Source organism: Rousettus aegyptiacus, unplaced genomic scaffold (genome assembly GCF_014176215.1).
Source record: "Rousettus aegyptiacus isolate mRouAeg1 unplaced genomic scaffold, mRouAeg1.p scaffold_m13_p_9, whole genome shotgun sequence".
NCBI lineage: Eukaryota > Metazoa > Chordata > Mammalia > Chiroptera > Pteropodidae > Rousettus > Rousettus aegyptiacus.
In genome coordinates, this window is record NW_023416312.1 from 34,171,016 (window position 1) to 34,196,606 (window position 25,591).

The 25,591-nt window shown below is 39.3% G+C and overlaps 1 protein-coding gene across 5 annotated transcripts in view; it reads right to left on the reverse strand.

The window, feature by feature from the left end:
* Positions 1-20,582, reverse strand: part of PHF8 (PHD finger protein 8) — a 92,553-nt gene extending 71,971 nt beyond the window's left edge. The window contains exons 1-2 of one of the 5 annotated variants that reach the window (XM_016137327.2): positions 20,000-20,582; positions 18,768-18,957 (exon numbers count right to left, since the gene is read on the reverse strand). In XM_016137327.2, the coding sequence (XP_015992813.1) occupies positions 18,768-18,865 (98 nt within the window). In that variant the 5' untranslated portion in view covers positions 18,866-18,957; positions 20,000-20,582. Of the gene's footprint in view, positions 1-18,767; positions 18,958-19,899; positions 19,971-19,999 lie in introns of those variants that run through there. The other 4 variants (XM_016137329.2, XM_036226665.1, XM_036226666.1 and 1 more) reach the window with 4 other exon arrangements.
* Between the last annotated feature and the right edge of the window lie 5,009 nt (positions 20,583-25,591).

Here is a 25,591-nt window from a genome sequence, read left to right on the forward strand (position 1 = left end):
CACCTTCTCAATCAATTATTCTTTCTTTCTGCATTATCTTCAACTCTCTCCCTACCTTCTCCTTCACAACAGCATTTAAACAAACTCACTGGCTCTTTACAGATAACGAAGTCAAGACCCCTCCCTCCCTCCTGTCTGCTACTTCAGAGCTAAATATCTTTTTAAGTTAAACCTATGCAGCTTCATAATGACTTTTAATGAATAGTAGTTATACATGGTGCAAAACTCAAAAGGTACAGAAGTCTATACAGTGAAGTCTCCCTCCTACTCCTAGCCCCTGGGTAGTATCCAGAGATGTATTATCAAAGCCAACCCTATAAAAAAAGAATTTTTTATAAAAAAGGAATATTTTAGAGTGCTGTGTACACTTTTTCATCCACTTGCTACAGTCCCATTTTAGTCCCCACCTCCTTTAAAACAGATCTCACCAATGTCCTGACCTCCCTATTGATATATGCAATAAGTACTTCTCTTTTTTATCTCACTTGAGCTCTTTCTTAGCAGGATTACCACAGTGCTAACCCTGTGCTCTCTCCATTTGACAAGCTCTCTACTTTTGATTTACAGAATGCCCAATTTTCTGGGTATCCATTCCCTCAGCTAACACATAGTGAACATCTGCCAGGCCCTGGTCTAGGTACAGGAGAAACAAAGAAAGAACAAAGCACACAAAAAGCCCTGCCCTCATGGAGTTGACATTCTAGTGGGGGAAGCAAACATGAAACAAGATAAATCAATGTAATCAGTGAAATATATTATATGTTAGATAATGAGAAGAGCTAAGTAGAAAAAATAAAGCATGAAGAATATACATGCATGTGTATAAATCAACACGCACGCGCACACACACACACACACACACACACACACACACACAGTGGGGGTGGGGGTGAGGGGCATGGCAGTGGTATTGACATTTTAGGTAGGAAAGCCAGGGAATAACTCACTGACAAAGCGACTTTTGAATAAAGACCTGAAGGGAATAGGGAGCAAGCCCTACAGCTATGAGCGAAAAATATCCCAATTAGAGAGAACAGCAAGTACAAAAGCCCTGTGGCAAGAGTGTGCCTACTTTATTAAAAGGAACAAAGAGAACAGTGTTCTGCAATAGAGAGAGCAAGGGGACAAGCATAAGTCAGAAAAGTAATGAGTCCTGTAGTAGGGGCCAGTAGGCCACCATAAAGGACTTTGGCTTTTCCTGAGTGAAGTTAAGAATTGGGTGAAATCCACATGAGGGTTATGAGCAAGGACATGATGCGATGTGATCTTAATTATGTCTCTTGCTGCTCTATATCCCAGTGCATTCTTTTTCTCCTGCCCACTCCTTAAATGTTGAAGTTTCTTAAGCCCTCCTGCCTGGACACTCTTCTCTCCTCACTTTCCCTTCCAGGGCTCCACATGTCCTCTATGCACCTAACTGCAAGCCAGAACTCTTTGCTGAATTTCAGATCCCTTCTTCAAAATGCCTCCTAGGTATCTCTACTGGATAGCCCACTTACATACTTCAAATTTAACATGTCCAAATTAAATTTCTCCCCCTGCTTGCACCCTAGATCTGCTTCCTTGCTTCCTCTCTTAGCAACTGGGAGCATAAGCCTACCAGGTGTTTAAACCAGAAACCTGCAGCCAATGCTTATTGTCCCTGCTCTAATCCAGGCCACTACTATCTCTAACTGGGATTATTGCCCTGCCCTCTTAACTGGGCTTCTGGCCTCTACTCTCTCCTCACCAAACTGACTCTCCTCACTACAGCCAAAGTGATCATTTTAAAATATAAATTTGAGCCTGTCAATCCTTGCTCAAAATCCGTCACAGGCTTCCTATTTTTCATAAGGTAAAGTAGAAACTTACCATGGCCTTGCCTCTCTAGCCTCACCTCCTGCCCCTCATCAGCTACATAATTTGTGGGGCCTGGTGCAAATGAATATCAGGGGCCCCTTCTTCACAAAATGGAGCGGGGCAAGCTTTTTCCTTTCTCAATGTGGCATTTTATTTGCTATTTACTGTCATCTCCCTTGGGTAAGGGGAGAGTGTAGGCCCTCACTGGCACCCAGGGGCCATGCTTTGTGATTCAGTATGCAGGGTGCATATACCTGACCTGATTCTCTTGCACCTGCACCCAAGCCCAGCGCCCCAGGCAGCCCACCAAGAACCTGTTCAGGGATGCGGGACTTCACATGAGCTAAAGTTCTAAGTCTGCAGGACACACGCCATTGTCCCACTGTACTTCACATACAAAATGCAAATTCAAAGGTAAAATTATTAAGAATTTTAAGACAATAATCATAGAACATTAAACCTCAAGCATGGGGCCCACTTCCACATATGAGGCTGTGTGACTATGGTGGTCAAACGCCTAGGAAGTCAGCCCTGCTCTAAAAAGCCAGCCGGAATCTCAGTGCCATACTCTTTCTGGTCTCTAGGTCTCATTGCACATGGTTCCATGTGCCTAGAACATTCCTGTTTTTCCTCTTCCCTGCAGCTGTGGCACCCCACCACACACACTATCCCTATTTCGGCACTCACTATGTGGACATTCAACTGCTCGTGTACTTTCTATCTGCCTCTACAACATTTGGCAGATAGCATCTATCTTATTCATCAGAAGTCCTTGCCTAATCCATTTTCTAGTCTTGGTTTATTTATTATTCAACTCAATTTAACAAACATGCATTGGGCTAGATAACTCATATCAGGAAGGCAGATGGATGAAAATCAGGCTTCTGGCGGCATTGTCTCAACAATTATCACCTGGGTTCAATTATCAAGGGTCCTAAATCCTATTTTACTTCCTTAGTGCAGAAGATAATTATTACAGTACCAGGTCTCAAGATTAAGATGAATTATCCCCAATGTGTATCATAGAGCCTGTTATGTGGTAGATAATCAATATCTGTTAAGTAGGTGAGTGCATAAATTCAATAAGTATTGACTTAGTGCCACAGTCCTCATGGAGTGGACATTCTAGAGGGGAAGACAGACATGTGGTGCCAGAAGAGTTTCATTAAGTGCTATAGAGGAAATAATGCAAGGTAAAGGGATGATGAACGAATGAGTAAATTTGAAGCCTGCATAAAAGAAAACTGAGCTATAAGTTATACATTATCACATTTAACCTCCACAACAAATCAGGGCATTCTGTACAGTATTCAGAAGCACTATAGCACAGAGCTTAAAAGTACAGACTTGGGAGCCAAATGATCTGGGTTTGAATCTTACCTCCGCCACTTAATAGCTGTGTGAACTTAAGCAATTTACTTAACCTCATTGTGCCTCAGTTTGTGCATCCATACAATGAGACTTTTAATAGCATCCTACCTCACAGCATTGTTCTGATTAAGTGAGCTAAAACAGGTAAAGAACTTATTTTCAATTTATTGTTCATATTTATGTTTGATTACCCCTTCTTCTCCTCCTCTTCCTCCTCCTCCTCCTCCTCCTCTTTCTTCTTCCTTTTCTTCTTCTTAAAAAGTATCTTTATCACTTTTTTTGTAATACTGGCTTTGTGGTGATGAATTCCTTTAGCTTCTTCCTGTCTGGGAAACTCTTTATCTTATCTTCAATTTTAATTGATAGCCATCAAATAAAATCAGAAATGATAGAGAAGCAGTGACAACTGACACACAAAAATACAAAGGATTATAAAAAAGTACTACTAACAGTTATATGCCAACACATTAGACAATCTGGAAGAAATGGATACAGTCGTAGAAACATGCAATCTTCCAAGATCAAGTCAAGAAGAAACAAACTCTGAACTGACCAATTACTACTAATGACATCAAATCATGATCAAAAAACTCCCAACGAATATAAGTCCTGTACCAGATGGCTTCACAGGTGAATTTCACTAAACATTCCAAGGAGAATTAACACTTATTCTTCTCAAACTATTCCAAAAAATTCAAGAGGAGGGAAGGCTCCCAAGCCTTTATGAGGCCACTATTACCCTGATTCCAAAGCCAGACAAAGACATTACAAAAAAAGAAAATTATGGGCCAATATTCCTAATAAACATAGATTTAAAAATCCTCAACAAAATATTAACAAACTGAATTCAGGAATGAATTAAAAAGATCAGACACCATGATTATGCCTGGGATGTAAGGTTGGTTCGATATCCACAAACCAATTAACAAATTTTAAGATAAAAATCATATCATCATATCAATAAATGAAGAAAAAGTGTTTCACAAAATCCAGAATCCATTTATGATTGAAACTCTCAGTACAGTGGGAGTAGAGGGAACATACCACAACATGATAAAGGCCATACATGACAAACCTACAGTTAACATTATATTCCATGGGGAAAAGCTAAAAGTATTTTCCTTAAGATTGGGAACAAGAGAAGGATATCCACTTTTACCATTTTCATAAACATTGTGTTGCAAGTCCTAGCCACATCAATCAGACAAGAAAAAGAAATAAAAGGCATCCAAATTGGCAAGGAATAAGTAAAGCTGTAATTATTCGCAGATGACATGATACTCTATAGAAAGAACCTAAAAGAGTCTATCGAAAAACTGTTAGAGCTCATCAACGAATTCAGTAAAGTAGCGGGATACAAAATTAATATTCAGAAATTGGTGCATTTTTATACACTAATAATGAACTATCAGAAAGATAAATTAGGAAAACAATTCCAAAGGCCTCTGGTCAAGATGGCAGAATAGGTAAACATTGTGCTTGCCTCCTTTCACAACCACATCATAATTACAATTAAACTAAAGAACAACCATTATTGGGAGTCACCTGAAGTCTAGCTGAACAGAAAACCTACAACTGGGGAGAAACAGAAGAGGTCACCTTGAGAATGGTAGGAGAGGCATAGACACAGACTAGGCTAGTCCCACAATGGAATGTGACGGCTGTGAATCAGGATGAATATCTCGGCTGCAGTGGTCCCCCCCAGAGGAGCAAGGGGTCGTGACCCCAAACATGGTATCTAGCCCAGGGTTCCGGTGCTTGAAAAAAAAGTCTCCATAAGTTCTGGCTGAGAGACCAATGGAAATTGTGGCTGAGTGAGATGTTGGGCTGCGAGAGTCCCAGACATTCCTCTTAAAGGTCCTATATCTGGACTCACTCACTGACAGACTCACTAGCTCTGAGTTCCAGTGCTGGGGTAGCATCTTGAAAGGTGCCAGGGACATAGAAGGAGAAACTAAATTGTCTGGCTTCAGAGTGACGGCTAAAGGGGCAGCTTTCTCTCAGACAGAAGTACTGATAAAATTTATTGTCTCTTTTTGTTGAGTCATCCCCCACTCCTACGTGCAGACACAGGCAGGCGCCATATCTGAGTTTCCATCAGTCTGACCAAAGGTCCTCTGGGACAATACCAAGCATACCAACATTGGCATCATAGGGGTACCAGAAGGAGAAGAGAGAGAGCAAGGAACTGAAAACCTGTTTCAAAAAATAATGACAAAAAAACTTCCCTTACTTGGTAAAAGAAATAGACATACAAGCCCAGAAAGTGCAGAGTTCCAAACGAGAGGAACTCTAACAGGCTCACACCAAGACTCATCATCATTAAAATGCCAAAGGTTAAAGACAAAGAGAGAATCTTAAAAGTAGCACAAGAAAAGCAGTTAGTTACCTACAGGGAAGCTCCCATGAGACTGTCGGCTGATTTTTCAACACAAATTTTGCAGGCCAGAAGGGACTGGCATGAAATATTCAGAGTGATTAACACAAGGACTTACAACCAAGATTACTCTACTCAGCAAAGTTATCTTTTAGAATCAAAAGATAAGAAAGAGCTTCCCAGAACAGAAAAAGTTAAAGAGGTTCATCACCATTAAACCAGTATTACAAGAAATGTTAGAGGGACTTCTTTAAGAAGAAGAGAAAAAAGATAAAATATCAAAAATATGTATAATAAAAAGGCAATAACTACATATCTATTGACAAGTACTTTAAATGTAAATAATTGAATGCTCCATTCAAAAGACAGGGTGGCTGAATGGATAAGAAAACAAGATCTTTACATATGCTGTCTACAAGAGAATCACTTCAGAATGAAAGACATATATAGACTAAATATAAAGGAGTAGAAAAAGATATTTCGTGAAAATGGAAACAAAAGAAAAATCTGGAATAGCAATATTTATACAGACAAAATAGACTTTAAATCAAAGGATATAACAAGAGACAAAGAAGGATTCAGTTATCCCACTTCTGGGTATTTATCTGAAGAAACCCAAAACACAACTTCGAAGGGACATGTTGCATCCATATCTTCACTGCAGTGTGATTTACTATAGCCAAGATATGGATGCAACCTGGGTGTCCATCAGTGGATGAATGGATAAAGAAGAGGAGGTACATACGTACAATAGAATGTTACTCAGACATGAAAAAGAATAAAATCTTGCCATTTGCAACAACATGGATGGAATTAGAGGGTACTGTACTGAGTGAAATAAGTCAGATAGAGGAAGACAAATGCCATATGATTTCACTTATATGTGGAATCTAAAGAATACAATAAACAAAACAAAACAAACGGATACAGAGAACATTTTGATGGTTGCCAGATGAGAGGAGGGTTGGAGAGATGGATGAAAAAGAGGAAGGGATTAAGAACTACAAATGGCAGTAACAAAATAGCCATGGGGATGTACAGTATAGCATAAGGAATATGGTAAATAATACTATAACTAGTATGTATGGTGTCCCATGGGCACTAGATCTATCAGGGTGATCACTTGTAAGTTATGTAAATGTCTAATCACCATGTTGTACACCTGAAACTAATATAATATTGTATATCAATTGTAATTGGAAAAAATTTAAATTACTAAAAAAATAATTATATTTATAATTGCATCAAAAATAAATAAAATATCTAGGAATAAATTTAACCAAGGTGGTAAAACGCCTGTACTCAGAAAATTATAAGACACTGAAGATGGAAAATGAAGACACAAATAAGTATAAGCATATATGGTGCTCATGTGTAAGGAAAATTAACATCATTAAAATGTCCATACTACCCAAAGCAGTCAACAGATTCTATGCAATCCCTATGAATATACCAATGCTGTTTTTCACAGAACTAGAACAAACAATCCTAAAATTTATATGGAGCCACAAAAGACCCCCAATAGCCATGGCAATCTTGAAAAAGAAGAACAAAGTCAGAAGTATCACGCTACCTGATATTAAACTATACTACAAGGCTACGGCAATCAAAACAGCATGGTATAGGCATAAAAATAGACACATTGATTAGTGAAATAAAATAGACAGCCCAGAAATAAATCCACATCTGTATGGTCAATTAATCTATGACAAAGGAGGCAAGAATACACAATGGAGGTAAAGACAGTCTATTCAATAAACGGTGTTCAAATTTACTAGCTATACAGGAAATTCAAATTAAAACCACAGTGAGATACCACGTCACACCTGTAAGAATGGCTATTGTCATAAAACAAGAAATAACATGTGTTGGAGAAGATGTAGAGAAAAAGCTACTCTCGTACACCGATGGTGGGAATGTAAATTGGTACAGCCACTATGGAAAATGATATGGAGGTTCCTCAAAAAACTAAGAATAGAGCTACCATATGACCCAGCAGTCCCTCTTCTTGGCATCTACCCCCCAAATTTGAAAATATTTATTCATAAAGATATATGTACCCCCTTGTTCACTGCAGCATGATAAATGGTAGCCAAGACATGGAAACAACCTAAGTGTCCTTCGATAGATGACTGGATAAATAAGATGTGGTACATATACACAATGGAATACTACTCAGCCATGAGAAAAGATGAAGTACTGCCATTTGTGACATGTATGGATATTTTGGGTATCATGCTAACAAAATAGTTAGGTGGAAAAGGACAAGAACCACAGGATTTCACTCATATGTGAGATATAAAACAGAAAGCAACAAATCAACAAAGAAAATAAACTCATAGACACAGACAACAGTATGGTGGTTACCAGAGGGGAAGGGAGATAGGGGGAGGCTGAAGAGGGTAAAGGGGATGAAATATATGGTGACAAAAGGAGACTAAACTTTGGGTGGTGAGAACAAAATGCAATATACAGATGATGGATTATAGAATTATACACTTCAAATTTATATAATGTTATTAACTAATGTCACCTCCATAAATTTAATATTAAAATTACCATACAAAAACTCAGTAGCATTTCTATGCATTAACAACAAATTATCTGAAAAAAAAAAGTGATCCCATTTACAATATTACCAAAAAGTATAAAAAAGTTAAGAATCAGTTTAACCAAGGAAGTAAAAGATCTCTACACTGAACTAAAAGACACCAATGAAATAAGTTGAAGAAGAAACAAAGAAATAGAAAAATACCTTGTGTTCATGGATTGGAAGAAATAATATTGTTAAAATGTCCATACTACTCAAAGCCATCCACAGATTCAATGCAATCCTTGTCAATATTTCAGTAGCAATTTTTACGGAAGTAGAAAAAAACAATCTTAAAATTTTTATGTAACCAGAAAAGACCTGGAATAACAATGCAATTCTAAGAAAGAACAAAGTGCAAAGCATTACACGTTCTGATTTCAAACTATTGTACCCAAAACAGTATGGTACTGGCATAAAAACAGACACACAAACCAAGAGAACAGTATCAAGATGCCCAAAAGTAAACCCATGCATACATGGTTAACTAATATTTGACAAGGCAGCCAAAATATTCAATGGAGAAAATACAATCTCTCAATAAACAAGGCTGGAAAAATTGGATATTCACACGTAAAAGAATGAAACTAGATCCCTAACTTAACACCATTCATAAAAACTAACTCAAAATGCATTAAAGACTTAAATATAAGACTTGAAACCATGAAACTCCTAGAAAAAAACATAGGAAAAAGTTCCTCAACATGTGTCTTGGCAATGATTTTTGAACTATGGCAACTTAAAGCACAAAGAACAAAATCAGAAATAAATAAAATAAAGAATAAATCAAAAATTTAGTTTGACTGCATCAAACTAAAAAGCTACACAGCAGAAAAAAAATCAACAAAATGAAAAGGCAAGCTATGGAATGGAAGAATATATCTGAAAATCATACATTGGATAAGGGGTTAAAATTCAAAATATATAAAGCTCATACAACTCAATAGCAAAACAAACAATCCAATTTAAATACTGAGCAGAGGAAATGAATAGACATTTTTACCAAAACATACAAATAGTCAACAGATATATGAAAAGGTTCTCAATGTCACTAATCATCAGGGAAATGCAAAGCAAAACCAAAATAAGATACTACTTCACATTTTTTAGAATGGCTATCATCAAAAAGACAAGACATAAGTATTGGTGAGGACCTGGAGAAAAAGGAACTCTGCACACTGTTGGTGGGATTGTAAATTGGTGCAGCCACTATTGAAAACCGTATGAGGTTCCTCAAAAGATTAAAAACCACCATATGAATCAGCGATTCCACTTCTGGGTATATACCTGAAGGAAACGAAATCACTATGTCAAAGAGATACCTGTATGTCTGTGTTCATTGTAGCATTATTTACAACTAAGGTCACAGAAACGACCCTTCCATTAAAAAACGAATGGATAAAGAAAATGTGGTACCAACACAAACATGCGTGTGTGTATGCGTGCGCACGCGTGTACACACACACACACACACAACTATTCTGCCATAAAAAAGGAGAAAATCCTGCCATTTGTGACAACCTGGATGAACCTCAAGGGCATTATACTCAGTGAAATAAGTCAGACAGAAAGACAAATACTGTATGATTTCACTTACATGTGGAATCTTAAAAAACACATGCCCACCTCAAATTCACAGCAAAAATGATCAGATTTGTGGTTAGTGGAGGTGGGATGGGGGAACAGGATAAAGGCGATGAAAGGTACAAATTTCCAGTTACAAAAAGTGCTGGGAATGTACTGTACAACATGATGACTATAGTTAACACTGCTGTACAGTATATTTGAAAGCTGCTGAGAGTAAATCCCAAAAGTTTTCATCACAAGAATAATTTTTTTTGTATCTATATGTGATGATGGATGTTAAATTAACTAAACTTATTGTCGTAATTATTCCACAGTATGTGTAAGTCAAATCATTATATTGTACACCTTAAACTTACAGTGCTGTATGTTAATTAGATCTCAAATTTGAAAGAAAAAAAGAGAATAGATTTTAAAAAAATTAACAGAGCTTCAACAATCAGATTGAAACAAAAAACAAACTCAAAGAAATCTACACCGAAAAACAGCACAAACTCTTGAACAGAAAAGACAAATGATATATCTTGAAGACAGTGAGAAAGAAATGACACATTACCTAAAGAAGAACACCAATTCAAATGACAGAAGACTCTCATCAGAAAACACAGAAACCAAAAGTAGCACAAAAGTTTTCGGTGCTGAAAGAAACGAACTAGAAACTGGAATTTGACATCAAACAAAAAGATCCTTCAGGAATTCAAGGGACATCAATACATTCTCATATGAAGAAAAACTAAGAGTATGCATTGCTAGCAGACTTATTCTAGAAGAATGGCTAAAGGAAGCTCTCTAAACTGAAAGAAAATGGTAAAAGAGAGAACAGGGAAAGATTAAAAACAGGTAAATACAATATACTTTCCTTCTCCTCTTGAGTTTTCTAAATCATGCTTGACAGTTGAAGCAAAAATGTTATAACTGTCTCATGTGGTTCTCAATGTATATAGAGGAAATATTTAAGATAATTATAAACAGAGGAACATAAAGGAATTAAAAGGGAAGTAAGCACTCTTCACTCAAACTGGTAAAATGTCAATACCAGTAGATTGTGCTAAGTTATGTATGTACAGGTATACCTCATTTTATTCCACTTCGCTGTACCGCCCTTCACAGATGTTATATTTTTTACAAAATTAAAGCAAGGCCCTCCATCAGCAAAAATATTATGACTCACTTTATTATGATACTTGCTTTATTGTGGTGTTCTAGAACCAAATCTGCAATATTTCCAAGATATGCCTGTATTATGTTAACAACCTAGAATAAGTAAAAAATTAAGCTTTTAGTATCCAAAAAGCTATACAAAAGATACACTCAAAAACACTATTTATCCATCCCTCGATTTACGCAGTATTTTTTTTATGTGAGTTTTTATACATGGTAAATATTCCTCCCATTTACACAGACTTTTTATACACGGTGTCCATTTATGTGGTCTCATTTTACACAGTTCTTTTTAATTTCCATTACTGGAGATTACTCTTTCTTAAAAAATAATAGCTTAACTCAGCAACATACAAAGAACTAATACTCAGTAACACACAATTAATGATCTTCCTGTTAATTGGATAGCAAATAAAAAACATGGGTAACTACTTTTTTGGGGGGAGGGGGATTGGTTTTACAAATATTTTGCTGCAGAAGCTGAAAATTATATGAAGGAAAAATGTCTTCCTTTTAAAATACTTTTAAATAATGTACCTGGTCATCCACACAATTTAGAACATTCAAATACAAAAGTTGTATATTTTCCACCGAATACAACTTCCTTGATCCAACTTTCAGATCAAGGCATTATTTCCACCTTTAAGATTAATTATACTAAAAGGAATTTAGTATAATTCCTGAAGGGTCTTTTTGTTTGATATTTTAATGATATTTTTAATAAACTTGAAGATAGTAAATCACAATTACAGAAGCCTGGATTACACACTATTTTAAGTTGTATCAAGAATATTGCTTTAGCTTTGAGTGATATAAAGCTGTCAACTTTGTTTGCTGTAAAACAATTTGGCCAGAAAAGTGTGTACCAGGGAATATAGTTCTAACAATTGAAGAGGGTTTAAACTGACATTATTAATTTATTAAATAAATTTCAAAAAGAAGGCTCTGACAATTTGGATGTAGATATTAATGAATTACTGGCTGATCATCAATTAACTAATAAAGAATTAATTCATGTACTATCTGAAGCCTATCCTGCTGATGAATATGGCAGTGACCTTGAACCAGTTTCATTCACTGCGGAAAATATTTACAAAGCTCTTCAATTGGCCACAAAACTGGAAACAGCAATTCTAGATATTGATTCAAACATCCAACGAGCCTTAAAAAAATGTTGCAGCGAATATTGAAGAATTTATGAAAACTTAGGAAAAGATGGGGTTGGAAAAAGATTATCTAAAAACATAAACATAAATATTAAAACTGAAGTAGTACTTCCAAATATTTCGACCAATGTAGATAGTGACTTTGTACCAATTAAAAAGAGGTTGGTTGCTTTAGATTATAGCACAGACACAGACAGCAAATAAAATTTATTTTGATTTTTCTAAATTTTTATTAACATTTCTTTGTGAAAATATATGAAATAAATATTTTTATGACTTATATTGGCCTTTTTCTTTAGAATTTTTTTCATACTGGTTGACTCTTTTTACGTGGTTTTCTTCCCTGTAAAAAAAAGATGCATGGAACAGATAATCCATGTAAATCGAGGGACAAGTGTACAGTAGTCCTCCCGTATCTGTGAGAACATGTTCCAAGATCCCTAGTGGATGCCTGAAACCATGAATAGTGCCAAATCTCGATCAACTCCAACTCCTCTGGAAATGTGGCCACAGTTTCTCCATTGGCAAATACAGCCTGTCCAGTAAGTGTTATATTTTTCAGTCTAAACCTATTCTTGAATCTGTGCAACCATCCCCTACTTGCAGTAAATGGCTTAGCATCACTTGTTTCAGGGCACCCCTTACTAAAATCACTGTATCATTCAATGCTTTCTGGCACAACACATTGCCATCAGTTGAAACATGTTTTCTGTTCACGTCTTCCACCCACAGAATTAATGCCATTTCCATCTTAACCAAGCACTTAGCACACACTGTGGCCATAACTTTTGCAGTCTGAGGTGTGACAGCAAAACTAGCATGATTTTCTTTCTCCTTCTTCACAATTTCACAAATAGAAGATTCATTTGTACCATAGATATTAGCAACCTCAGCATACAATTTTTTTTCTTTCCTTATCAAGTTGAAAACTTCAACCTTTTTTGCTTAAAAGAAGCACTTTATGGCTTCTCTTTGGCATATCTGAATTGCCAGCATTACTACTCTTGTGCTTTGTGGCTATTATCAAGTGAAATAAGGGTTACTTGAACATAAGCCCTGCAATACCGTGACAGCCTATCTTATAATCTAGATGGCAGTAAGTGACTAACTGGCAGGTAGTACGTTCAGCATGGACAAAGGGATGATTCACATCTCAGGAGGGATGGAGTAGAGCAGAGTGAGATTTCATCACGCTAGTCATAACGATGTGCAATTTAAAACTAATGAATTGTTTCTTTCTGGAATCTTCCATTTAATATTTTCAGACCTCGGTTGACCATGGGTAACTGAAACCGTGGAAAGCAAAACCGCAGATAAAGGGGGATTACTGTAGATATGACAAAATGGAATTTTAGAAAAGGTATAAGTAACACACAGGAAGGCAAAAGAGAAAGAAAACAAAAAATAAAATGACAGACTTATTTTATTTATATCCAACATATCAATAATTACGGGTTGTATAAAAGGCCTAAATATACCAATTAAAAGAGATGGGCAGAGTGAATAAAAATAATACCAAACTATATGCTGTCTGTAAGAAACTCACTTCATACATAATGATGTAAATTGAAAGTAAAGAGACAGAAAAAGATATGCCGTACAACCTTTATTCAAAAGAAAGCAGGAGTGACTGACTATATTAATGATTATATCGATTTTATATAAAGTAGATTTTCACGCAAAGAAAATTACCAAAGACAGAGAAGGATATTATATAATAATAACAGGATCAGTCCACCAAGACGTAGCAATCCTAAATGCATATGGGTCAAACAACAAAGCTGCAAAATGTAAAACAACAAATGACAGAACCGAAAGGAAAAATAGACAAATCAACAATTATAGCTGGACATTTCAACACTTCGTCAACAACCAACTGAACAACTAGATATAAAATCAGCAAGGACAGAAAAGACATCAGCAACACTATCAACCAACGGGGGTAAATCAATATTTATAGAAAATTCCACCCAACAGCAGGGTATACATTCTTTCTGAGTGACCATGGAACATTTATTAAGACAGACCATATCCTGGGCCATAAAACAAACCTCAAAAAATTTAAAGGAATCGAAAGCATACAATGTATATTCTCTGACCACTATGGAACCAAACCATAAATCAATGAAAACAAGAAAATCTACAAACACTTGGAAACTAAACACACTTCTATATAATTCATAGGTCAAATATGAAGCCTCTAAGGAAATTAAAATTTACTTTACAATGAACTACATGAAAAGGAAAGCATATCAAAAATTGTGAGACACAGTTAAATCAGTACTAAGAGGGAAACTAATAGCACTGAATGCTTACATTAGAAAACAGGAAGTCTCAAATCAATTACCTAAGCTTCCATCCTCCAGAAATTAGGTAAAGAGGAGCCAAATAAACCCAAAGCAAGCAGAAGAAAGGAAATAATAAAGTGCAGGAATCAATGAAATTGAAAATAGAAAGATGGTAGAGAAAATCCATGAAACAAAACACTCGTTCTTTGAAAAGATCAATAAAACTGACAAACCTCAAGAAAGTCTAACAAAGAAAAAGAAAGAGAAGACACCCAGCCTGCAGATATCAAAAAAATAATAAGGGAATATTATTAACAATTTATACACTTAAATTTCACAACTTAGATGAATTGGATAAATTCCTTGGAAAGTAGAAAGTATCACAGCATACCCAATATAAAATAGATCATTTGAATAGTCCTAAGACTATTAAATTATTTGAGTTCATAATTTTTAAGTTCCTCTAAAGATTAAATAAAGATAATTAAGCAAAGTGTTTAGCATAGTGACTGGCACATTTGCTAATGCTCCATAAACAAGGGCCACTACCATTTTATTTAAATCATCACAACCATTCTTAGGGAAATTGAGACTTCAGAGATGAAATCCTTTGCTAAAATGTAACAGAATCAGAATTTGAACCTAGATCTAAAACCAGTGCCATTCCTTCAAGTTTATAGTTCATACAACTGTTATCCCCTTGTGCTAACTAACACTTCCTTTATTGATAGGAAAACTATAAAGGGGTGTTTCACCAGATTCCCAGACATCAATAAATGCTTGCCAACTAACTTTTGCCACCTTTGTAGAAAAATGATTCTCAAAAGTTACAGAGCATCAGAATCTGTTTGTTAAAATATAAATTGCTGCATTCTAGCCCAAGAACTTGCATTTTTAACAAATTCCCAGTTAACGAACCACATTTTGAGAACCACGTACAGTAATTAATTTGTTAGCCCACCAATCCCCCAACATCAGACGCTGTCACATTCCACAGAAAGAGAAGGAACTGAGACAGAATAATGCTCTAAAATAGTGGTTCTGAAGGTGGCCCCCACTCACCCACTGTATCAGAAACCCTGTAGGTAGAGCTTATCTATCTATCTTGTCTTTTAATAGGTCTTCCAAGTGATTCTGATGCACACTAAAGTTTAAGAATCACTGCTTTACAAATCGAAGTGTTTTGCAAAACCCCAGCCCTTTAAAGTAGGGGGAATGGAGCTTACCATCTTTCTTCCACTTTTGGGAACTTAGCCTCTGGAGCCTGGTAATTCTAAATTTAAATCTAGACTTAGAAAGAAGTTGAATCTCCATGAATTCCTAATTTTCCTTAGCAAAATGAACTAGTCGCCTTCCTTGCTATAATCTTTCTAGGAAGTAACTTGGAATTATTAATTCCTAACTGGACTTTAAGAAATCTAGCCTCTGGAAGTCATCAGAGATGTGAACAGATTTATATCACCTACCTGTGGGCCTAACTATTGTGAGCAACTGTGGAAAGTCCGTGGTATTTAGTAATTTTTAATTGTGAAGTACAAACTTAAATGGAGCTCTGGGAGCCTGGTGCATGTGTATGAGAAATCACCGAGTAAGCAAGAGCAGCCACCCACCAAGGACCTCATTCTCAGCTGGCCTCCTTGTTCCTTGGCAGCCCATATAGAGAAGCATGAGGAAAGATAAAAACTTGGTCTCTTTCATAGAAAAAAAAAATTAAGATGGCTAACTTGTGTCATGGTGTCCACAAACAAGATTCACTACAGAAATGTGACTGAGGAAGGACCTGGCTCATAAACCATTTCCATACTTGTAAATTTGGAATTCTTAAAGGCCTCAGTGGTGTTCCTTTTAAATATCAAGTCTCTATTGTGCAAAGATGTTCACTACGATGGTTTTTTTGGTTGTTGTTTTAACTAGCACCCACATCAAAATATAAAACATTTCCAGAACCCCCGTTTCCCTCACATCACATTATTTATTACATAAAAAAGTAGAGATAACATAAGCATCCAACTGCAGAAGAAATGACCAAGTAACTGAGGACACATATATACAGTGGGATATCAGAAATCAGGTTTAAATGAATATTTAACGACCTGGTAAAACAGATTATAATGTTAAGTAGGAATAAAAGTCAGGTTATAAAGTAGTATTCATAATACAATCTCATGTTGTAAAAATACGTATTCATATTCTAAGTCGAATGACAGGAATTAATGCAACAAAAAATTTGACAGTGGACTGTGCTAGATAGTAGACTCATAGGTTATTTTTATTTCCTTCTTTATTCTTTTTCTGCATTTTCTACAATGAGCACATCTCACCTATATAATCAGGAAAAATTTAAACATTATTTTAAAAATAAATATCTAATTTTCAGGGTTGGGTATGGATTGAGATAATTCATGCAAAGTCCTGTCATAGGGCCTAGCATATAGTAAGCACTGAGGAAGCATTCGTTTGTGTTTCCTGTTCCTAAACTGTGGAGTTAGGGTCTCTATCCTGTGGGTAAGAGTTCACTTTCCAGGTTTGAACCTACACACTTCCCACACAATCCAAAGTAAGGGCCACAGGGAATAGCTCTTTTCAAGAAGACTCATTTGTTCATTGAAAAATGTAAGGGGTATGGGGAAGGGTGAATTAGGTAAAAGGGGTTGAATAAATGGTAATGGAAGGAAACTAGACTTTTGATGGTGAGCACACAATAGAGTATACAGATATAGAACTATAATGTTGTACAGCTACAATTTATATCATGTTATTAGCCAATGTTACCTCAGTAAATTTAACTTAAAAATGTACTCAGCATCTATTGCATGTTTAGCAATTGAACTAGGTTCTGGGGATACCAAAAAATAAAACGATGACATCTCTGCCCTCAGGTAGCTCTGGCTGATGAGTGACACAGATATAAATATGATGATGAAATAATTACTTTCAATAAGGATGTACACAAAATGCAGTGAGAAGCCAGGGGAAGGCCTTTTACAGAGAAGGTATAAGTTGTAAAAGGGAGGACATTAGTGGGAATAGCATGTATAAAGACAAAGAGTCACAAAGAAGTATAAAATTTTCCCAGAACTATAAGCAGTTCAGCTTTGCTGGGACAAGAGAGGAGGAGTGGCGGGAAATGAGACTGAACAAGTAGACCACAAAAGGTCTTGTCTGTCATGCAAAGACTGAATTTTATTCTGTAAGGGAACCACTAAAAGAATCTTAAGCATAGGAGTGACTTGATCAGCACTAGCAAAGATACCAGAAATCCTGAAAGACATCTTAATCCTCACTCTTTCCAGGGGAAAGGAAAAGGCCCCACCCTCTAGGTCTGTCCCTCTGAATGAAATAACAGGAGGCAATAAAAAGAACTCTGCACCTGGCACACAGTGAATACTCAATAAAGATTAGTTGAATATGAATTTGGATGTGCTGCATGAGGCAGTCCTTGCTAAGAGCAGAATTTTAGCAGCACCAGCACCTTCAGTTTAGTCTTGGGTGTGATAACGGGAACAGCTCCTTTGGAAGGGACTAGTGACAACTTAAAATTCTAGAATCTAACAACATGCAACAGGAGAAAGGTGCCATAGTCTGTTTTGTTGTCCTTCAATGTACGAATCTCTCTCACAGTATTCTTTCCATAGCTGGGATTTAAGTCCCAATAATGGGATATTAGTTTTATTCTATACACTAACCTCTCTGGAATCCTGGGTGACAGGTGCTTATGTGCACACATGGCAAACTGGAGGGAATTCATTAATGGTTTTAGTCCTGTTTTACCAAATATCTCTTCTGCTTAATTCATTTTAGTTAAATGGTTCTGCAGATAAATACTATGGAAATAAAAATATTACTGCATCTGCATCTCTGCTTCCATTTACTGAGTGCATGCAAAACGCTTTAAATAATCAGGAAGAATGTATTAGATATATTTAATAAGTGAAAACAATGAGGCTCAGAGAGGAAAAGCAACTTGCCCAAGGTCACTCTGATAGTAAGGTGCAAACCACGACTCAAATCCATGTTTGCTGGACTCAACTATCTCAAAATTGTAATATTGTCTCTTCCAAAGCCAGAGTCTGAGACAAAACACAAAACCGATACTTAGTAGCTAGGGACAAAACACTTTCTAAATTAAAAAAAAAATTTTTTCAAAAGAAGAGTATACATATAACATATATATGGAAAAGAAAAAAATACGAAAAATCCGAAGCCAATGTCAACTAGGCCCTAGTCTATAAGGAGGGATGGAGTAACCTAGGGCTGGGAGGTGGGTTGGAGTTAATTCTCAGGGAGTGAGGGGAAAAAAGTTTCTGACTGGGAACCTAAAACAGAGCTGAGAAAGAAGAGAGTGAGCACCTGGCCACTGCACCCTGTGGCACCTGGCCTGCCTTCCTTACCTGCCATGAAACCAGTCCTGGCACATGTCACACTCGATCATGAAACGGGTCACATCGTAAGGCAGCCGGCAGAGGCAATACACCGGCACCGAGGCCATCTTCTCCTGGTCTTGGAGCGTTCTGCCGCGGGCCAGGTTCGCAATGTCCAGAGGAGCGGGAGGCGGCAGCACGCGTCCTTCCTGGAGGATGGCTGGGCACAAACACTTTTTATAGTGAATCAGTTCCACCAGGGTACCAACCCTCAGTTCACAAATGGGGAGTTACCGCGCCCGGGATGCAACACTGCTGGTGTGGCTGTAGGGGGCAATCGGAGAAAGTCCACCCGCCTCCAGAATTCCTTTAACAAATAAAGAACGGCGCTCTGCCATCGAGGCTTTTTCCCTCCCTCCCTACCTTCTTTAGCCTTCAGAGTCAGTAAGAACTTTCCGAGCTTCAAGGCAATATCTGACTCCTTTAAAGAAGCTTCTTTAATCCCTCACTGCACTCTCTCTTCGCTCGCAACCTTGCTTCCCAAGGCGCTCTTTATTATGACGCAAGCCCTAGCCTCAAGAATGAGGCTAGGGGAGCTCAGCTAAAGCCCCTTCTCTCTCCCCCCAAATAGGGGCAACTGGAGAGAAATGAGGGATCCCTGAATGTGGGCTCGGATTACTCGCAAATCTCTTCGCTGCCTTCAGGAACAAGACAGAGGCGCCCAACTCAAATCACAGTTCTGGGGGTCATGTTCTGAGAACTCACCCCATCATTCCACCCCCGACCAGTCGGGAGCCTCATCACCCCAACAACTGAAATAAATATCAATTGCAAAACTCATCAGCTCGTCCTCTACTTCAAACATGACCGGGTTCTCGTCGCACCCCTGAAACTAAAAACGATCTCTTCAAAATCCCTGAAACTGACTAGAATTTCCTCACAGAACTGCAACTGAGCAAGGATTTGTTTTCTTCCCACCGCTCGGAAACTGGCAGGCATCTCCTCCTAGCCCCGTCAAACTGATGAGGGCTTCCCTGGTCTCCCAAACTGACCGGAATCGCCTCTTAGATCTAGAAACTGACAGGAATATCCTTGCAGCCTGAAACTTACGAGAATCTCTTCACACCTCCCAAACTGACAGAAACCTCCTCACACCCCCAACCTGACAAGAATGTCTTCGGTCCTCAGCCCTACAAGGACCTCCGCATTCACAAAGCTGCAGGGATTCCTCCCGCCCGCGGAGCTCAGTCCCACCGACGCACCGGCAGCCGGGCTCGCTCCTGAGCAGCTCAGCGCCTCGCTCAGCCGAGGCTGGTCTGGCAGTTCTGGCCCCAGCAGCGGCGCGCGCCGAATTCTGGGATCGTCACAGCAACGCCGCGAACCTCGCTCGCCGGCCCCTAAGACCACCCGTTGGGTCGCGCGGCCCTGGTTGCCAGGCTGTTTCCGGACAGCTTTCCTCACAGCTCTGCCTCGGACCAGACGCTAGGGCCTACTGGAGACCGCGGCTCGGGCCTAGTCTGGCGGACGCCGGGAGACCGGGCGAGCGGCGTTGTCGCTGGGCCGGCAAGAGCTCGCCGCGAGCAAACCAACGAGGAAGGAGAGGAACCCGCGGCCAGGTCGGAGGAGAATGGCCCGAAAAGTCTCCGGGAGAAGCCTGGTAGCGCTGGTAGGCAATTCGGAGTAGTCAATAAAGTTTATTCAAAACAACGAGGAAGTTGAGGCGGAGAGGGGAGGAGAAATATGGTGTAAACAGCTACCATATTGAGAGTGGCGAAGCTACCTCAAGGAGGCGATCCGACCGCCATCTTATGAGGGCCGGGCACACCAAGACCCTACGACAGAGGCGGGGAAGAGCGGGCCGCTGGCTACCCGGAAACGTCATCCGAGCGAGGCAGCGCCTTGAGACCGGAGGGAGTGGGGAGGGGCGGCGAGGGGGAGAGGCGGCGGGGGAGGCAGGGGGTGGGACTCGGCTACCCTTGGACCAGCTCGTCTCCTCTAGGAGCCCAATGGGTGCTGAGGCACTTGAGCCCGGAGGCGGGGAAGCCGCCATCTTAGACGAGGCGGTTGCTTGGCTCCATTTTGAGTGGGGCCAAAACCTTCCCAGGCTTCATCCACAACCACCACTAAGCACACTCCTCCCAGCCGCTCCTCCTATGAGAGGAGGTGTACTCTGAATGCGAACTATAAAATGAAGAGGAGGCGGGGTATTCACCGCGGCTACCTTTCAGTGAGCTTTGCGGGCTAAGCTCTTTGACACTATCTCCGAGCCGTGTATTCTTCACCCTGTAAGGGAAGCTCTTTTATTATTCCCAAAACAGCACGGGGGCTTAGAAACGACTGCCGTTTCAGAGCCGGAAGTTGAACCTTTGCACCCTCTACTACCCCCCGCGTTCTGTGCAACGCCCTTCGTTACTTCTTAAAGCTTCTGTCAACTTCCTAGTTCGAAACTCTCCTTTCTGACCCTACTACTTCGCTTCAGTTCAGTTCAGATACAGTTCAGCGATTTCCCTGCATATGTCCCACGATTTTCTGACTCCAGCCTGCGGGTGGGGTGGAAGAAGAGGTTGAGTGAATGGAACGCCACACACCTGCTTCAAGATGGCGCTGGCTTTCTCAGGCGTTTTAGAATATTCTCTAGGAATCCTCTTACTATTTCATTTTCTTAAATGGTCACACCGCTTTAAAAAGGAAAATGGTTGTGTACCTCAGTTTCCTAAGTGATGGTGGGTTAGGCCCTAGGAGTACAATGATGGTTAAAAAGGGACTCTGCAGTGGAAAATCGCAAGCCAGTGCAGGACACAGGCTTGCAAGTCAACAATTGGAATATAACGTCCAGTAAGCACACAGATCCCTCTTGTAGAGTGCAAAATAAAGCTAAACAAGTGTCTCAGCAGCTCCTTGCTGCTGTCAAAGAAGATTTCTAGGAGACTTGGAGGATACTAAAAGTTCACTAAATTAACAGTGTAGTTAAAAGGATCAACATGTACAAATGCATGGAAGTATATGCGAAAACATTTGCAAAAAGAATTTGAATATTAGATTTTTATCCTTTAAGCAATAACAAGAGCAAGAGCAGCTGTCACATTTGTGTTTTAGGCAGAGAAAATCCAGTTTAAGTGGGACCCGAAGCTTATACGTTTGTGAGGTGGGACTTCTGTAAGAATATAGACTTGTAGTGACAAAATTAGATTCAAAGGTAGACAGTGTTTCTAGAAGCCATTCCTATACCTGAGTAATAACTATAAATAGAAGTGATACAGACCACATGTAAATGTATCAAACCCAAATTAAATGCATCCCCCAAATCAACTTCCACTTAACTAGATCTCAAAAATGTCTGAGGCAGCTCCAACACCACCTAACACAAGGGAATATGTGACCAGGGAAACTGTCAGAGGAAAGGGACAGCAGTTTTAACCAACTGTGGTTTAAATACATTTTACAAAATTTATAGAACATATGACCATGTGACCATATGGCAAGTGACAGGCCCTGTAACTTAAGCTTTCATAGTTTCAAAAGGAGATAGGACAGTGCTCACTTTGGCAGAATATATATTAAAATTGCAAGACAAAATTACCAGGGCCCGTACACATGGATGACATGCAAATTCACGAAGTTTAAAAAAAAGGCATGAGGGAAGAGGCTGTTGCATTAGTCATGAAAAAAAAAAAAAGAGGCTTGAGTCAGGATAGTTGCAGCTAGGGTAGAAAAGGATCAGATAAGTAGGATATTTTGGAGGTAAAATAGGGCTTGGGGACTAATTGAAAATAGTAGGTGAGTGAGTGAAAGGACTGAGTTCATGACTGGGTGTCAGAGTGAATGGTGGTGCCATTGACTGAGCTGGGGTACACAGAGAAAAGCAGGTTTGGTAGGAAAGAGGAGACTAAGTTCATTTTGAAGTATGTTGAGTTAAGGTGTGTGTGGAACAGTAACTCATCCAACAATTCTTTGTTGGGCATCTGCTATGCATCAGGCATTGTGCTAGGTGCTGAGGATGTGTAACACAGATAAGGTCTTGGCCTTAATGGAGTTGACATTCTACTGGGGGATCAGTCGGTAAACAAATACAGTTTCATTCATATATTGAGCATCTACTATATACCAGGCACTTTTCTAGGCACTGGGGATTCAAGAGTAAACAAAACAGAAAAGGTCCCTGCCCTCCTGTGTTTCACATTCCAACGAGGGAGATGGATGATAAAATGAGCCAAAAACGATAATTTCAAATTGCAGTGAGTGCTATGAGGAAAATTAAAAAAAAAAAATATGAGATAAAGATTTGGATGAAAGATTGTCTATTTTAGATAGGGTAGTTAAGGAAAGCCTTTTTGAGAAGGTGATGTGTGAGCTGAGACCTGAAAAACAAGAGCTGGCCAGGGACAGGGCAGAAGGAATAAAAAGTGCAAAAAGTCTATTGTGGTGGTAGGGCCAGTTCAGGACACCCTCTCAATAACACCTGAGCATTTAACTGGTCATAATACAGGTGGGGGTTGGAGTGGGTTTCTCCAGACGTGAAAGAGACTGTGTGTGTATCCTTAAGGAGTATATGTATAATCCAATAAGGGAGACAAGGTTCAAAGAACAATAACGAGGCTGAGAAAGGTCAAACTCTAAGTGCTACCTAGAGGTCTGAGCAACAGGTCCGGGAACAAAAGGAGTAATAGTTAATTTAAACTTGTTTGGCGGGTGTGTCAGGAAAGGCTTCACAGGAGGTGGCATTTGACCCAGGTACACTTATACCCACCTGTGGAAGTTCCTCCCCACTGTTCTTGGGCGGTGGGGTGGGAGTGCTAAAGGATAATGGGAAAGGCAAAGCTGTCAGGAGGCTGAATATGAGGCAGTTAAATTTGCTGAGAGGAAGTCTTGGCACTGCCATGGATCAGAGGCAACTGGCTGCTGCCCTGGACATGTGTTCGCCAGTTCCATCTCACAACATCATGGTCTGAACTGGCTGCCATAGTAAGAGGCTGTCCTGGAAATCTTCCTCCCCTACCCCACCTCCCCTTAACTGTTGTAAATATTTATTTTTAATTACACAGGCGAAAAATAGTAAATGCATTCCCATTGTAAATGTACAAACAGGCTGAAGATCCCCACTGACCACCATTCAATTCCTGCTTACCTCCCTAGAGAGAACCTTAGTGGGCTCTTCCAATTCATCTCTGCATGCATGTACATGTAACTGTTGAGATGAAAAAAGGATGAGAGCTAGGGTGGACTATAAAATATATGAGGAAAAAGGGGGGCGGTAAAGGGGGGTATATTACACGAGGAAGAATAGGCTTGCTCCAAAACAGACTTGGAAATACAAGAACAGGGAAAACAAGACAAAATAATGACAAATAACATTATCTGATAATTTATTGTGTGCTAAGCACAGTTCTAAGCTCTTTACATGCATTAATTTGCTCAACCCTGACAGCAACCAGGTACTAGTATTATCCCCATTTCATGGACAGGGAAGCTGAGTATACTTTAAATCACTTGCTCAGGGTCACATAGAGTGTATGTAACCAAGCTGGAGTTCCTGGCGATACAAGTCACCACTCCGCTATACCACTGGTGTGGGTCTAACAGCAACTGGTGTCTCTCATGTTATGGGGAAGGTAATCAATGGTTATTTGCACAATTTGAATCACAGAAGCAAAATAGGATTTACACTCACATGGAATAAAAACTAGCAAGATGATCCTCCAGGTGCCAAACTAGGTAGCCGAGAATACCAACCCACTCTTCTATGGCCATCTTTAGGGGTGTGTCACCTGTGCAGAGCTCTGCTCCCTGGAGGGGCTTCAAGCTTGATTAATGCTCTGCTGTTGCTATCTTGACATCACTAATAATAACTTTATTTTTTAATTTGTGTCTCTTAAGTGTAGTCCCATGTGACAATGGAGAGTACACATGAGCAGAAGAGATACACTGGGTGGCAGTGTGCACCCATGCATGCCTAGCAGTTTGTCACGCCTCCTGGCATGCACAAGCAGCACCTTTGGGGCATTCTGGGGCACAGTGGGGCCCAGAATGGGGACTCTGGGCCAGTAACAATGGTGGCAGCAGAAGCAGCAGTGGTAGTGGCAGTGACAGGACCCATGGTGTGGGGCAACCTTGCCCTTCTGCTATCAGAGCCTGTCCCTGCAGTATCTACACAAATAGTAACTCTGGCGTGAGCACTGGGACAGGGACTGCTGGTGCTCAGGCAGCAAGCTTTGTCAGTATATTACTACAAACTAAAAGCATACCCATGGAAAGTTTAGAATCTCTGGTTTTGAAAACATGCAATATTGCAAAGTAAATATCCAGAGGCTTAGAAATGGAAATTAAATTTAAAGACCATTACATTAGACACATTTGATGAAAGTTTTGGATAAACCAATTACTAATGGGGAAGACAATTTAAAAGTGTTTTCCTTTTAGTCAAAGATACAGTGGTAGAATGCATAAACAGGCATTTTGAATTATGAATAAATCATGAAGACATCTTTTTATTTCTTTTATGACCTTATTTTAGTTTGTTCAGGCTGCTGTAACAAAAACATCATAGACTGGGTGGCTAATACACAAAAATCTATTTTCCCAGTTCTAGAGTCTGGAAAGTCTAAGATCAAGGTGCTGGCTGATTCAGTGTCTAGTGAGAGCCCACTTTCTGGTTCATAGATGGCCATTTTCTTGCTGTGTGGTGGAAGGAGTGAAGGAGCTCTTCAGGATCTCTTTCATAAGGGCACTAATCTCATTCATGAAGCCTCCGTCCTCAAGACCCAATCACCTCCCAAAGAGGGCACCTCCTAACACCACCACTTTGGGGATTAGGATTTCAACCTATGAATTGCGGGGTGGGTGCAGAAGCATTCAGT